Source organism: Pipra filicauda, unplaced genomic scaffold (genome assembly GCF_003945595.2).
Source record: "Pipra filicauda isolate LSUMZ 115617 unplaced genomic scaffold, ASM394559v2 scaffold585_size263788_pilon, whole genome shotgun sequence".
NCBI classification, from domain to species: domain Eukaryota; kingdom Metazoa; phylum Chordata; class Aves; order Passeriformes; family Pipridae; genus Pipra; species Pipra filicauda.
This window is the reverse complement of record NW_024104737.1, coordinates 67,649-81,712: the sequence shown is the minus strand read 5'-3', so window position 1 is coordinate 81,712 and position 14,064 is coordinate 67,649. Positions and strand designations below refer to the sequence as shown.

The window sequence follows — 14,064 nt, the reverse complement described above, 5'->3', positions numbered from 1 at the left end:
GTGCCCAAGGGACGACTGGACGTGGCCCTCAGTGCTCTGGGCTGGGGGACAAGGTGAGGATCGGTGACGGTTTGGACTCGCTGATCGCGGAGGCCTTTCCCTCCCCAGTTCATTCTGTGTTTCACACCATAAACAGCGCTTTCGAAACCGCGCGGTGCCCGCGCTCTCCACCCGCGTCACGGCCGGGGAAGGCGGGAGGGCTCTGAGGGCGGGGGGAAGAGGGGCGGCCGCCATCTTGCCGGGCGGGGCGGGGCACGGCGCGCGCAGGCGCGCAGGCGCGGGGGGGGGGGGGGGCAGGAGGGGCGGCGCGTGCGCGTGCGCGCCCCCGCCCGTGTGCGGGAGCCACAAAATGGCGGCGGGGGGGCGGGCGGCGCGCGCGGGGGGGGCCGGGCCGTGAACCGCCTCGGGCCCCGGCACCGCCTCCGGTACCGCCCGGGCAACCCCCCCCTGCCCCCCGGGGGGCACCGCGAACCCCCGCGCCGGCACCGCCTCCCGCCGCCTCCAACCACCGCCCGCGCCCCGCCGGGCCCAGCGATCCCCCCTCACCACCGCCACCACCCCCCCCCCTCTTCCTCCGGGCCGGCACCGCCTCCGGCACCGCGGTCCCCACGGGCCCCGCCGGGCCCCCGTGAGGCGCCGCCGCGCCCCGAGGCCCCTCCGGCCGGAGCGGGAGCGCCGCCCCGCCGCCCCCCGCGCGCGGCCCGGCCGTGAGCAGCGCGGGAAGATGGCGGCGGGCGGCGGAGGCGGCGGCCGGGCCTCCTCCTCCTCCTCCTCGGCCGCCGCCGCCTCGTCCGCGGCCGGCGCGCTCGAGGCCTCGCTCGACAGGAAGCTGCAGGCGGTGACCAACACGATGGAGTCCATCCAGGGCCTCTCCTCGTGGTGCCTGGAGAACAAGCGGCACCACAGCACCATCGTGTACCACTGGATGAAGTGGCTGCGCCGCTGTGAGTGCGGGGACGGGGGTCGCGGGGCGGATGGGAGAGGGGGCGAACGCGGCCGTGCCGGGGGGGCTCTGTGAGCGCTCAGGAACCGCCGGGGTCGGTGGGTGCTGAGCAGGGTCGTGCTCAGCGCTGCAGAAAAGCTGGGGTGGGAAGGGACCTTAAACCCCATCCAGTCCCACCCCCTGCCATGGGCAGAGACACCTTCCACTAGTCCAGGTTGCTCCAAACTAGTCTTGGAGGCTTCCGGGGATGAGGCAGCCACAGTTTGTCTGGGCAACCTGTGCCGGGGCCTCCCCACCATCACAGGGGAGAATTCCTTCCTGACATCTAGTGTAAATCTCTCCTCTTGTACTTCGAAAACGTCCCCCCTTGTCCCATCAGCATCACCTCGTCACACTTGGAAGGACACAAAGTATCTGTCTGCACCTCAGTGGTGGCACCTTCGTCCTCCTGAGTCCATGATCTCCAAAAGCTCTGCTTTGGGAGTTGGGGGATGCTGCCTTCGGGTCATGGGCCAGGGCCTGTCACTGTCCCCTGCCCTGCCAGAGCAGCCTGGCATGGGCACGGTTTGGGTGCCAGGGCTGAGGTTTGTGCCCCGGAGGGGGAAGGTTGGTGTTGGCAGGAGGCTCAGCACAGCAGCCTTGTCTCTGCTGCCGTGGGAAGGTTTGGCTGTTGTCATGGGAGTTCAGGGAAGCTTTGCTCAGTGGGAACACAGAGAGAACATTCCCATCCCAAAGCATCGATGTGGTGTGTGCTGAACCTCTTGGAGAGTTTGGGTAGTCAGGTTTCTCTGTCAAGGCCCTGCAGCAGAATGCACAGAACCCTCCTCCCCCTGGATTTTGGGTTGTTTTCTTGTTGGTATACTCTGGGATTAAGGAGAGGAAGGTGAGATCCCAGGAGCCCACTGGCCCTGGACTCTCCTGCCCTACTGGCCCTGCCACCTGTCCTGGAAATCTTTGTCCCTGGGACACATTCCTTGGTGCTCTTCCCCCTCTTGCTCTGAGCTCACAGACTCCAAACAAAACCCAGCCTGTCTCCCCTTGGGATGTGCTGATTCCTCTGGACATGGTGTCCCTTCTCACAGCTCCATCCCGGCTCCTCTCTTCCATCACTCCTTCCCCCCTTCCCAAGCCATTGAACTGTTCCCACCTGCAGGTCCTTCATGCCCTGATCCTGCCCTGGCTCCCGTCCCCTGCTGGGCTGGCAGCTCCTGCCCTGAGCCCTTGGCACCAGCCTGGAATTCCTGTTGGATTTTGTGGGATTCCTTCAAGATTTCCCCTCACAGCCCTCACAAGGATCTCACCTCCACACCCCTCCTGTTTATCCAGGTCCCTCTTTAACCATCTTATCCCACTAAGACAAACCTTGGCAGTGGCTGTGGTGCTGCTGTGCCCTGACCCTTGATTATTTGGTTCCTTCCTGCTTCCATGGGGTTTTTTCCTGCTCTTCCCTTCACAGTCCTCTGCCCCAGGAACTCCAGAGCCTCTCCATGTTCTCATCATTGTCCCAGCCAGATGAGTTCAGTGATGGTGTCACAGCAAGTGCAGGTGAACCTGGAGGGACATGGCTCCCGGGACACAGAATTTGGTCCTTCCAGGAAAAACAGGAGTGCTGGTATTTCACACGTTGCTCTTGGCTTGGGCGTCCCCCTTCGGAGCCAAGGCTTGTCCTGCGAGCGAGCCGGAGCTTCCCAGCGGGAATGTTCCTGCAAGGGGTTGCTGCCATAGGGAAGTTCCTGACAGGAATCAGTGTTTGTGCTGAGGAGGGTCTGGTGGGAGCGTGTAGGTGTGAGTTGAACAGGACCCACCCACAGGCTGTGAAACCCAAAGGCCCAGCCTGGAGGAGGTGGCTGGGCTGGGCTCAGCTCTGCAGATCCCTGTTTGTTGTCCGTGTTTCCTTGCTGGTTTAATCCCAGAGGAGTCTTGGAGTAAGGAAGGACCTGTTGGATACAGCCTGTTGTGTCTTGGACCTGTCAGTGCTCAATTTTCTCTGTGGATCTTTTCCACAGGCTCCCTCTGGGCCCAGCGTGGATCTCTCCTCCTGGGTGCTCTGGGTGTACCTTGGTTTATAACTCTTGGCTCTGACTCAGCTCTGCCCTGGCAGGGGCTGCCTTTGGTGCTGGGCCATGGGGCGAGTGGGGCTCCGTGAGCTCCACTCCAGGTTCCTCCCTGCTGTGTAAATGTTGGATCATTTGAATCAAAGGTTTGTAGTTCTTTGAAATCTGTTTCATGTTATTAAGCTCTGGAATCCTCACTCTCTGCTGGTGGAACATCTCTGGGATGGAGGGAGCATCCGGTGACACCAGAGCACTGGTTTGACTAAATCCCAGAAACCCCATTCCAGTGGGCTGATTTGCTGGCAGATTATCCAGGCTGGTGTTTTGGGGGAAGCTGGCTCCAGACTGTTTTGGGAAGCCAGGCGAGCGCAGCCCAGCTCCGGTTGGATTCCCAGCCCTCGGGGCAGAGCGGAGCATTCCTCGCTCCAGCAAACCCACCTCGACCTGCCGTGTCAGCACGTTCGGGGCACAGGTTGTGAGGAGCAGCTTCTGGGGACGAGTCCTTGGGCCGCTGTGTTTGTGCTGGAAAAGCTCCTTCTGGGATGTGGGAGCTGGGGCTGGGGGGGAGCAGCTGGTGGGGGCAGTGGTTGGTGACTCCTGGCTCAGCTCTCACACCCTTCCCGTGTGGGCAGGGACTTCCCTGGGGCTGCCTGTCCCAGGTTCAGGGCTGGATGGTGCTTCCTGCTCACCCCTGGGTTTGTGGGGACGCTCAGCAGGGCCAGGAGCATCGGTGCCCCTGGCAGGAGCTTGGGGAGGCTTAAGGACATCGACCCGTGGGGATTTGAGGATCCACCCGAGCTAAGCCTTTGCTGAGTCCTCAGCTCCGCTTCCCTGCAGAGGAGGATCTCCTGTGGGGATCTTCCTTTTGAACAAACCACGTCTAAATTCTCCCTGGTGTCGGGAGGGCAACGCAGAGCCCACATGGTTGGAATGTTCCTGGTGGGAGCCCTGCTTGGATGGGCTTGGGGGCCACGATGCTGCTCGAGTGGGCTCGGTGGGCACTGCCCACCTTCCTGCAGCAGAAAGGACAGTGATATTTAACTGTCAACCTTCAGTCAAAGTGCATGAGCTGACTGCTGGCTGGAAAATCCTCGTGGAGTGGCTTTTCCTAAGGCAAGACTGGGGTTTGTGGGAACCCTGGGTTCCTTCTTGGTTGGTTCTGGATGCCAGAGGCCGATTTGCTGCCATGGCTGGTTTGGGGTTTTTCAGGTTGTGAGAGAGGGATGAGCTCACACCCAGGGCTCTGGACCAGGGAGGTTGCTAAGCTTCCTGACAGGAATCCTGGCAACCAAGAGAGCCATGAGGTTTTGGGGAAGATCTGGAAATTATTTGTAAATGGAAGGTTTCCTCTCTAACCTCCTGTTTTGCCTGTTGGACCTTGGGAACGCTGAAACAGTCCCAAAAGCAGCACTGAGATGTGGGGATCAAAGCAGAGCTGATGGGATACTTCTGGCTGATGCTGAATCTGAGTTTTCTTTTGTCCTCAGCTGCCTTTCCTCATCGGCTGAACCTTTTTTACTTGGCCAATGATGTCATACAGAACTGCAAGAGGAAAAATGCCATTGTCTTCCGGGACACCTTCGCGGAGGTGCTTCCCGAGGCCGCCTCGTTAGTGAAGTGAGTGACGAACTGCCGGGGTGTGGGAAGGCTGAAGGGCTCAGAACGTGGGGATCTTTCTTCTGACATCTGAGACTCTCTAGAAACGTCAGCAGAACTTCAGGGATTTTGTTTGAACAACTCTGTGTTTGCGCTTCTCTCCCGCAGTGGGCTGGGAGTGAGCTGGGCTTTGGTCTGCACAGGGGGCTGGTGTGGGTCAAATTGTCACGTGAAGGGGTGTGAGGGAAGCCTTGCACCAACACCCACGTGCAGAGAGAGCCCACTGTGCTCTTGTCTTCCAGGGATCCATCCGTTTCCAAATCCATCGAAAGAATCTTCAAAATCTGGGAGGACAGAAACGTGTACCCCGAGGAAACCATCCTGGCACTGAAAGAAGCTCTGAGTAAGTCACTTACCCTTTGTATTTCTCACCTTCCAAACCGACACGTGAGCTCGCTGAGGTTGTGGAAACAGTCTGGGGTCACTGAGGAGGATGAGGGGCATTTGTGCCTGGCACAGGCTGGAACGTAGCCAGGTGTGGTACGTGAGCAGTGCTGGGTTCTGCTTTGCCTCATCTGTACCTGTCTAAAGGCAGCTGTGAATCCTTCCACATGGGCTGGAACTGCTCCAGCTGGGAGCAAACAGGGCATGAGGCTGAAGTGCTCCAGCACGTCCTGACCAGGGTGCCCTGACTCTGCCTCTGAGTCCTGTTCAGCAATAGGTTGTTTTCACTTAAGTATTTGTGGGGCAGCAAGAGGCAGAAGCAAAGCTGGAGGGTGAAGAGTCCTCGAGCCCTTAGAAAAAAGCCGGTTAAACCCAGGAATTAGCCAGTACTCAAGTACTTGAAGGAAATTAGTCCAGGTTTCGTCTTTACTCACATCATTGAGAGCTAAAGGTGCTCAGGAGACCCTCAGGCGAGGTCTGAGGTCACAGCAGGAGGAAGGTGGGGTCTCTGGTCAGGCTGTGGTGTGAGGAAAGGCTCCAGCTGGGCGTTGCATGCTGAGAAGTGAAGTTTGTGCATATGGTCTGAAATCTCCAATTTCTGTAACTTGAAAACAAAGGTATTTGAGGTTCCAGGTAAATCAGGTATTGTGGCTGTTCTGCCAACGTGCACTCCTTGCCTGTTGAATGTTGATTCCATTACAGCCTCCCCTAAAGAGTTTGATTTTTCAGATTGCTTGTGTTTTTCCTTTTTACTGTGATTTTTGAACTGTCTGTAGCGCAAGGGCAAACAGAAACTTGATTTAAAAATGGCAGACCACCCCCAGGTTGCTGCATTCCTGAGTAAACTGAGGTTCTCTTGGGCATCCAGCAGCTCCTCTAAGGAAGTTGGTCGAGGTATTTTAAAACAAATTTCTGTTCACTCTTCCACCGTGCAACCATACGGCACCAAAAACCAGATTCTGACAGGGATCCCGTAATGCCAGACTGCCAAAAATGAAATGTTTTTCCAGGTACCACTTTCAAAACTCAGAAGCAGCTGAAAGAGTCTCTGAACAAACCGAATAAGCCGTGGAAGAAATCACAAAGTAAGGAACCACTGTGAACTCTGTGCACTAATATAGAAATTGGCTGCTTGAGGAGCAGAAGGAAGGCTGAGGGCAGAGCACCTGGGCTAAGGAAGGCCCTGAGATGTGCACACCGAGGAGGTGTTGGCACAAAACCACTTTGTAAAGGAAAGAAGTGAGACAAAAACAAGATAGGAGAGCAGAGGTTGCAGACAGGAGAGGAAGGAGCTGGTGGAACCTCCTGGAAAGTGGTGTTAGGCTGGTCAGAGCTGGAGAGAAGACAGAGAGAAGCAGAAGGTGGACATTCCCCTCGTGCTCAGGAACACACCTGTCCCAGCAGGCTGGGCTGGGAGCCAGGAACTCGGAGCTGGGAGTGCAGGGACAGGACGTGGGAGTCCAGCTGCCCAGGAGAGAATTTCTAATAAACTGACCTTAGTGATCTCACCGTGCACCAGAGCCCTGAGCGGTTCCCACGGCGAGGTGGTGGCACATCAGGTGTGACGTGTGGGACATCAGCAAGGTCACCAGAGTTTGGAAGTGTTTATTGCTGAACACCACAAGCTGCATTCCCAGACAGAACTGGGCTGTGTCCAGCGTGGATGGAGGGTTTAGCACTTTGCTTCTCATCAGCTGTTTCTCCTGTTTGGTCCAGAATCTGATGGATTTGGTGTCTCTTGCCAGCGGGACTCGTCCCCCCGCTCTGTAACCGGGTGTCAGCACAGAGGGGTGGCAGTTGTTAAGGCTCTGAGCATGGTCAGACCTGGGAAGTACCCAAGGGAGACCCTGCCCACAGGAAACCAGGGCTCCGTGTCAGCTCCAGGTGTGGCACTGAGGGAATAACATTCCCTTCCCTGTAGAGAGCTGTAAATCCTCGGATAAGGCCGTTAGATGGACCCTTGCAGAGACTTGTCTTCCCGAGGAAAACCTGTGCCCGGGAAGTGTTGAGAGCATGTTCAAAACCAAAACCAAAGAGCAGCAGTTGTCACTTGTTGGCCTCGGTCCCGACCCGGCTGCGCGTGTCCGTGTCCCCGCGAGCTGCCGGGGGAACCCGGAGCGAGGAGGGACCCCTGCATGGAGGGGAGGATGTGGTGGGTGACTGCCACCTGCACGTCTGTCCTGAGTTACCTCAGAGTATCTCTCACTAGACTGACTGCCTTTTGGGACTGACTTTCCATCAGGACGTGGATCCTTCATTTCTTCACGTTTTTCCTTTGTCCCCGCAGCGTCCACCAACCCGAAAGCTGCTCTGAAGTCCAAGATTGTCGCCGAATTCCGAGTAAGTCTGCGAGTGGAAGTGACCTACGGGCGCTAACCCCCACCCTGGGGGTTTGTAGGGTGACCCCAAGCCCGAGAGCTGCCTGTGCCTGAGGGGCTGAGTGACACCCACAGGGAGGGCTGGTCATACTCAGGTCGTCCTCGTGAAGGGGAGTTTGAGGTGGCTGAGGAGGTGGTGGCAAGAAATTCAGCAAAATTTGATCCCCTGACAGAGCAGGGCCTGTTGATGAGATGCACAGACCCCTGTGGAGTGAAAAAAGGGAATAAATAAAACAGGCCTGTCCCTGCTCTTCACCATGACAGCCAGCAGACTTGGGAAACTGCAGCCCCTGCCTGAACCCAGCTTTGCTGATCTGTGAGATTTGCAGTCAAAAACCCGGAGATCCACATGGTTCCTGCGTTAGCTCTCACTTGGAAGTGGCCTGGAGCCAGAGCGGAGGCAGGGCTGTGCTGTTCAGGGCTTCTCTTGCCTGGAATGTGATGAGGATGCTTTTCCTGTTTGATTTTTTTTTTTTTTTCCAGCCCCAGTCCCTCATTGATGAGCTGCTGTTGTACAAGCGCTCGGAAGACCAGATAGAGCTGAAGGAGAAGCAGCTTTCCACCATGAGGGTGGATGTTTGCAGCACTGAGACACTCAAGTGCTTGAAAGGTAAAGCCCCGAGGGAGTCGTGGGAGCTCCTCACTTCTGTTGAGCCCTAGGCCAGAAATCAGAGCATGGCTGGAAAAGTGCCAGGATTTCGGAGCGGGGTTAAGAACCACCAATCTTGAGCCAAAAGTATTAGTTTGAGTTTTTGTGGAAACCTGCAGATCCCGAGCTCAGACAGAGCTGATGACTAGCTGAAAACCAACATGCAGTGCTAGAGAAGGCCTCCTCCTTGGTCCCAGTGGATCACTGGGGTGGCCTGGGAGGGTGTGGATCTGCTGTCCCAGCTGCTGCCCTTGAGGTCACGCTCTGGTTTGGCAGCTGGCAGCTCATTCCCGTGGCGTCCGTCTCCCTGCAGATAAAACGGGAGGGAAGAAGTTCTCCAAGGAGTTTGAGGAAGCGAGTTCAAAGCTGGAGGAGTTTGTGAATGGCCTGGACAAGCAGGTGAAGAACGGCCCCTCGCTCACCGAGGCGCTGGAGAACGCCGGGATCTTCTACGAGGCGCAGTACAAGGAAGTCAAGGTGGTAGCAAATGTAAGTGAACCTCCTTTCCTTGACCCTCTGCAGGTGGAACGGCGTCTTCCTGTGTTCACTGAGCCCCTCAGAGGCTGGAAAATGCCTCATCTCTCTATTCCCAAATTAAAAAGTTCATGGGACTGTTGCACAGGTGGTTTCCAAAGAGAGCAGAGTTGAGGTGTCAGGCAAGGCAAGGAGACGCTCCAGAAATCCAGTGGTTGGATGCTCAATTCATGTGTGTTGCTGGAATTTTGGAGCCTCCCTTGGATTCATAAGCAGGGCAAAATTACAGTTAGAATGACAAATCCTGAACTCTGGAAGCTTGTGATACACGTGGGGAGTAGATGAGCAAAGAAATGAAGAATTCAGTAAAGAGTTGGAAAAATAACCAAATCCCCCCCCCAGACCCTCCTGGAACCCCCCCTAGACAGGCAGAGCATGTTTGTTAGAAACTTGGGGGTTTATGAAAGTTCTTCCAAGTCACTGGAAAAAGGTTTTATCTGCTTTTTTTGGGGTTGTTTCTCTGTCACATGGACAAGCCGAGTTCTCACCGCTGCAGGGTCCAGGGAATTGGAAGTGATTTTCTCGAGGTGTGTGCTGCTTCCTTAGGGAAGTGATTGAGGCATGAATGATCCCCAGTCCGATGTCCTTCCTTCCTTAGGCCTATAAAACATTTGCTAATCGAGTGAGCAATCTGAAGAAAAAGCTGGACCAGCTGAAAGCAACACTTCCCGATCCCGAGGAGTCTCCTGTCCCTTCTCCCAGCATGGACGCCCCGTCTCCGACGGGCTCCGAGTCCCCTTTCCAGGGGATGGGGGAGGAGAGCAACACCCGGTCCCCGGCAGCTGGAGGCCGCAAGATGGTCACTCCAGAGCCTGCGACAGATAATCGGGATGTGGAGGACATGGAGCTCTCTGACGTGGAGGACGATACGTCCAAAATCATTGGTACGTCCTGCGGGAGCAGCAGGGATTGTCTTGTGGGAATTCCGGGACAAACCAGCCCTTCCCAGCCTCATTTGGGATGTGGAGGAGGCACAGACCCCGTGCTGAGCCGTGGGATGGGGCTGTTGGGTTTGACACAAGCAGGGAAGTCCCAGTCCCGCCGGGATTGTTCCTGTCTCCCAAACCACTCATCCAAGGTGTTTTGACATCAGTGGGAATCGGAGCTGATGTGCCCCAAGTCATTCCAGGAGTGACAGTTCTGCTCTTGTTCCCCCTTCTGTGCTGCAGTGGAGGAGAGGAAGGACAAACAGGCTGCTCCAGCCCCGGCACCTGCCAAGACCGAGAGCGTCCCCAAAACAGTCCCAGTGGCCACCGCGGCCGCCACGGCCTCGGGGACGGTGACAACGCCGGCCCCGACCCCTCCGGCTCCGAAGGCGGCGAGCGCGGTGCCCGTCCTGCCGGCACCGGCGCTGGCCCTGCCCAACCTGGCCAACGTGGACTTGGCCAAGATCAGCTCCATCCTGAGCAGTTTGACGTCGGTGATGAAGAGCACAGGTGAGTCCTGAGCCAGGCCTTGGGCACCGGCGCTGGCACACCGGGGTGATTGTTTAGAGCTTTAATTGCCTCAAAATAAACACGAGTTCCTGCTGTCTGAGCTCTGGCTTGGTCTCTGGCACACGCTGTCGGCTTCCTGAGCTCAGTGGTGTGTGTGGAAAACCTGAGCCAGAAGCGCTTGGGTTAGCGGGGCAGCTCAGGTGAGTGGTGTGTGCTCCCGTCCCAGGTGTGAGCCCTGCCTCCAGACCCTCTCCGGGGACCCCGACCAGCCCCACAGCTCTCACCAGTGGCCTGAAGACTCCTGTCCTGGGGACTCCGTCTGCTCCTTCGAATCCGTTAGCAAACATTCTCTCCAAAGTGGAGATAACTCCGGAAAGCATTTTGTCGGCTCTCTCCAAAACCCAGACCCAGACGGCGCCGGCACTGCAAGGTACTGGCATGGGTGTTGGGCAAGGGCTGGTGGGTTCAAAGGTGCCGGGCTGAAACGTGCTGTTCTGCCTGTCCTGAAGTGAAAACAGAGGGAGAAAAACTTCCTTGGAATGTTTTACACCTGTGGCACGTGCAGATGGTCTTTCTCAGGTAGCACACGTGTCATGGACCAGTGAGTTCTGTCAGTTCTCTGTGCTTCCTCCTGCTTGTGCCGTGACCGAAGTGCACGTACCCGGAACGCTCCGTGTGAGGCCCCTGAACGGGACAGGAGACCAAGAGGTCTCTGTGTTTTCCGTGTGCACAAAGCTCCCAGAGGTTCTGCTCCTGATCTGGCACCTTGCACGGGTCACCTGGCCAGCAGGGCAGGTTTCACACACCTGGCTGCAGACCAGGACAGGTTCTTGCCCAACTGACCTGATGGAGTAATTTATATTTGTAGATCAATCTGAGCCTCTGGCAGGAGGTTGCACCTCGCTGGGTGCTAATGTCAACACAGCACAATCCAGTCCTTTTCCTGGCTGGAGCGTGGGGGAGGTGTTAGGGAACGCCATCCACAGTGGAAACAGGGAAGCCTTTCCCTTGGAAGCGGCTCGGGGAGATTTGCCTCTCCAGAGTTCCTGATGCAGTTCTGTCTTCCAGGTTTGTCATCCCTGCTGCAGAGTGTGGCTGGAAACACCGTCCAGTCGGGCGAACCCGCCTCCCAGAGCACTTCGGCATCACCAGCCAACACAACTGTGCCCAGCATGAAGGGGAGGAATGTTCCTTCCAATCCACAGTCCTTTATATCCAAAAGTTTTGGTTATTCTCCAAACTCATCCACCGCGGAGGTTTCCTCCACTTCGGTCAATAAGGCTCCCATTGGACACACCCCAGCACTGTCAAGCTCCAGTTTTAAACCACCAACCAATTCCCTGGGATTTTCCAGTTCCCACCCTACCAGTCCTTCTTCCCTTTTGCCAACAGAAACCCCACTGGGTCAGTCCTCCGAAATTTCAAAAGCCAAGCTGGAATCAGAACCCCCTTCTCCCAGCCTGGAGATGAAGATACACAATTTCCTGAAGGGAAACCCTGGCTTCAGTGGCCTGAACTTGAATATTCCCATCCTCAGCAGCTTGGGGTCCAGCATGGCAGCGGAGAGTCACACCTCTGACTTCCAGCGTGGTCCCATCAGCACTTCCATGGACAATGTGGACGGGACGCCGGTGCGGGACGAGCGGAGCGGGACACCCACCCAGGACGAGATGATGGATAAGCCGACATCGAGCAACGTGGACACGATCTCCCTGCTGTCAAAAATCATGAGCCCTGGTTCTTCTACTCCCAGCAGCACGAGGTCGCCTCTGCAGGGCCGGGACGATGGATATTCCCAAGAACTTCCCAGTTCCGTGCACGGCTACCGGCCCTTCGGCCTCGACAGAGAGTCTCCGGCCGGGCTGTACAAGCCGCCTGCGGACAGCAGGGAGATTCCCTCCTCTTTGATGGACTCCTCCCAGGAGAAGTTTTACCCAGACACGTCTTTCCAAGAAGACGAGGATTACCGTGACTTCGACTACTCCGGGCCGCCGCCCTCGGCCATGCTGAACCTGGAGAAGAAGCCCGTCAAGTCTATCCTAAAATCGAGCAAACTCCCGGAGTCAGCGGAGTACCAGCCGGTGCTGTCCAGCTACGGCCAGAGGTCGCAGGAGTTCGGCGTGAAGCCGTCCTTCCCCCCCTCCATGAGGTCTATCCTGGATCAGAGCGAGGGCTGCGACCCGCTGGCCTCGTCCCCGGGGATGTTCGGGAGCTACGGCCGCCGGGGGAAGGACTCGGCCTCGGACGGGTCCCCGTCGCCCAGCAAGAACGACGTGTTCTTCACGCCGGACTCCAACCACAACACCCTGCCCAAGCCCGGGCTCCCGCAGAAGCAATACCCGGACTCGCCCCACACGCTTCCCCACCGCTCGCTCTTCTCCTCCCAGAACACCCTCCCCAGCCCTGCCGGCCGAGCGCCCGCAGCGGGCGGGGACAAACCCATGGGCTCTTCCATCTCCACCACCTCCACCATCGAGTTCAAGAACATGCTCAAAAACGCCTCCCGGAAGCCCTCCGAGGAGAAGCACTTTGGGCAGATTCCCAAAAGCAGCTCCGGCGAGGGCGGGAGCTTGTCCGGGGCCGCCAAGGACCCGCAGCCTCCCGAGGAGCACTATCGCATCGAGACCCGCGTGTCCTCCTCCTGCCTGGACCTGCCCGACAGCACCGAGGAGAAGGGGGCCCCCATCGAGACGCTGGGCTACCACAATGCCTCGAGCCGGGGCATGTCGGGGGAGCCCATCCAGACCGTGGAGTCCATCCGGGTGCTGGGCAAGGGCAGCCGGGGCCACGGGCGCGAGGGGAGCCGGGCGGGCTGGTTCGAGCTGAGCAGCGGCGGGAGCGCCTTCGACAACGGCCCCTCGGGCTCCTCGGAGCTGCCCGGCATGGGCGGCTTCCCGGCGCCCTACAAGGAGCACGTGCCGCCCTTCCCGGAGAGCGTCAACAACTTCCGAACGAACAACTTCAGCCCCGCCTTCGAGCACCACCTGCCGCCGCCGCCCCTCGCGCCGCCGCCCCTGGAGCACGGGACCCCCTTCCCGCGGGACCCCGTGGGGCCGCCCGCCGTGCCCCCGCCCGCCCCCCCCAAGGACCACGGCAGCCTCTTCCCGCGGGATCACGCGGTGCCCCCGCGCCTGCCGTCGGTGGATCACGCCAACCCCTTCTCCAAGGAGACCCCCGCCCCGCTGCCGCTGCCCCACGGCGTCCCCCCGCCCCCCTCGGTGGAGCACGCGGGGGTCCCGTTCCCCACGCCCCCGCCGCCCCCCGTGCCCGGGGAGCACTCCGGGGTGCCCTTCCCTGCGCAGCCGCCGCCGGCCGGGGAGCACGGCGGGGTCCCGTTCCCCGCGCCGCCCCCCCTGGAGCACGGCGCCGGCGCCTTCCCCAAGGAGCACGGTACGCTGCCAGGGACGCTGAAGGAGCACTTCGGGGGGGCGCAGCCGCGGGACCCCCTGCCCCGCTCGCGCGACCCCGCGGGGCCGAGCCCCCTGCCCCGCGAGCAGCTGGGGGCGGGGCGCGGGCTGGGCCCCCCCGCGCACCGGGACCCCGGGGGCCGCGGCTCCGTCCTGCTCCGCAGCCCCCGCGCCGAGTTCCGCCCGCGGGAGCCCTTCTGCGCCAGGGACCCCTTCCAGAGCCTCAAACGGCCCCGGCCGCCCTTCGGCAGGGGGGGGGCCCCCTTCTTCACCCCCAAGCGCCCCTTCTTCCCCCCCCGGTACTGAAGCAGCCGCCCAGCTCCCAGGGCTGCCCTTTCACTTGGTTTTATCCTTTTTTCCTTTCCCTGCCCTCCCTTTTATTTTCTTCCCCTCGAGACTCCCCCCCCCGCCCAGTAACCTTTTCCTAAATTAAATGTTCTGTACTTTTCGGTTGGTTCTTCCCCCCCCAGCCCACCCTCCCCCCCCCATCAAGTTGGGCGAGACAAGAAAACAGACACAAACCAATGTTTTAACGAGAAGAAGCCGCGTTGCTGTTAAATAAAAACTTCAGTAGTAGTTGAAAAAGTTAAAAAGAAAGAAAAACCATTAAAAAAGGAAAGACA

The 14,064-nt window shown here is 58.7% G+C and overlaps 1 protein-coding gene across 2 annotated transcripts; it reads left to right on the top strand.

Annotated features, from left to right (window-relative positions):
* The first annotated feature begins 724 nt into the window (after positions 1–724).
* Positions 725–13,792, top strand: RPRD2 (regulation of nuclear pre-mRNA domain containing 2). 2 transcript variants are annotated; one of them, XM_027728031.2, is made up of 11 exons: positions 725–944; positions 4,485–4,614; positions 4,896–4,996; positions 6,048–6,122; positions 7,325–7,377; positions 7,899–8,025; positions 8,378–8,553; positions 9,197–9,482; positions 9,768–10,034; positions 10,261–10,464; positions 11,103–13,792. In XM_027728031.2, the coding sequence occupies exons 1-11, from the start codon at positions 725–727 to the stop codon at positions 13,745–13,747; spliced, it is 4,284 nt and encodes a 1,427-aa protein (XP_027583832.2). In that variant the 3' UTR covers positions 13,748–13,792. The 2 variants fall into 2 exon arrangements, with proteins under 2 accessions (XP_027583832.2, XP_027583834.2); XM_027728033.2 differs by lacking the exon at positions 6,048–6,122.
* Positions 13,793–14,064: the final 272 nt, after the last annotated feature.

Bases quoted from the DNA above. Each gene is read 5' to 3' on its own strand.
- RPRD2 (XM_027728031.2), top strand. From the start codon at position 725: ATGGCGGCGGGCGGCGGAGGCGGCGGCCGGGCCTCCTCCTCCTCCTCC. The intron at 4,615-4,895 runs GTGAGTGACGAA...CTTGTCTTCCAG, and splicing joins GAGGCCGCCTCGTTAGTGAA to GGATCCATCCGTTTCCAAAT. The intron at 10,465-11,102 runs GTACTGGCATGG...TCTGTCTTCCAG, and splicing joins GACGGCGCCGGCACTGCAAG to GTTTGTCATCCCTGCTGCAG.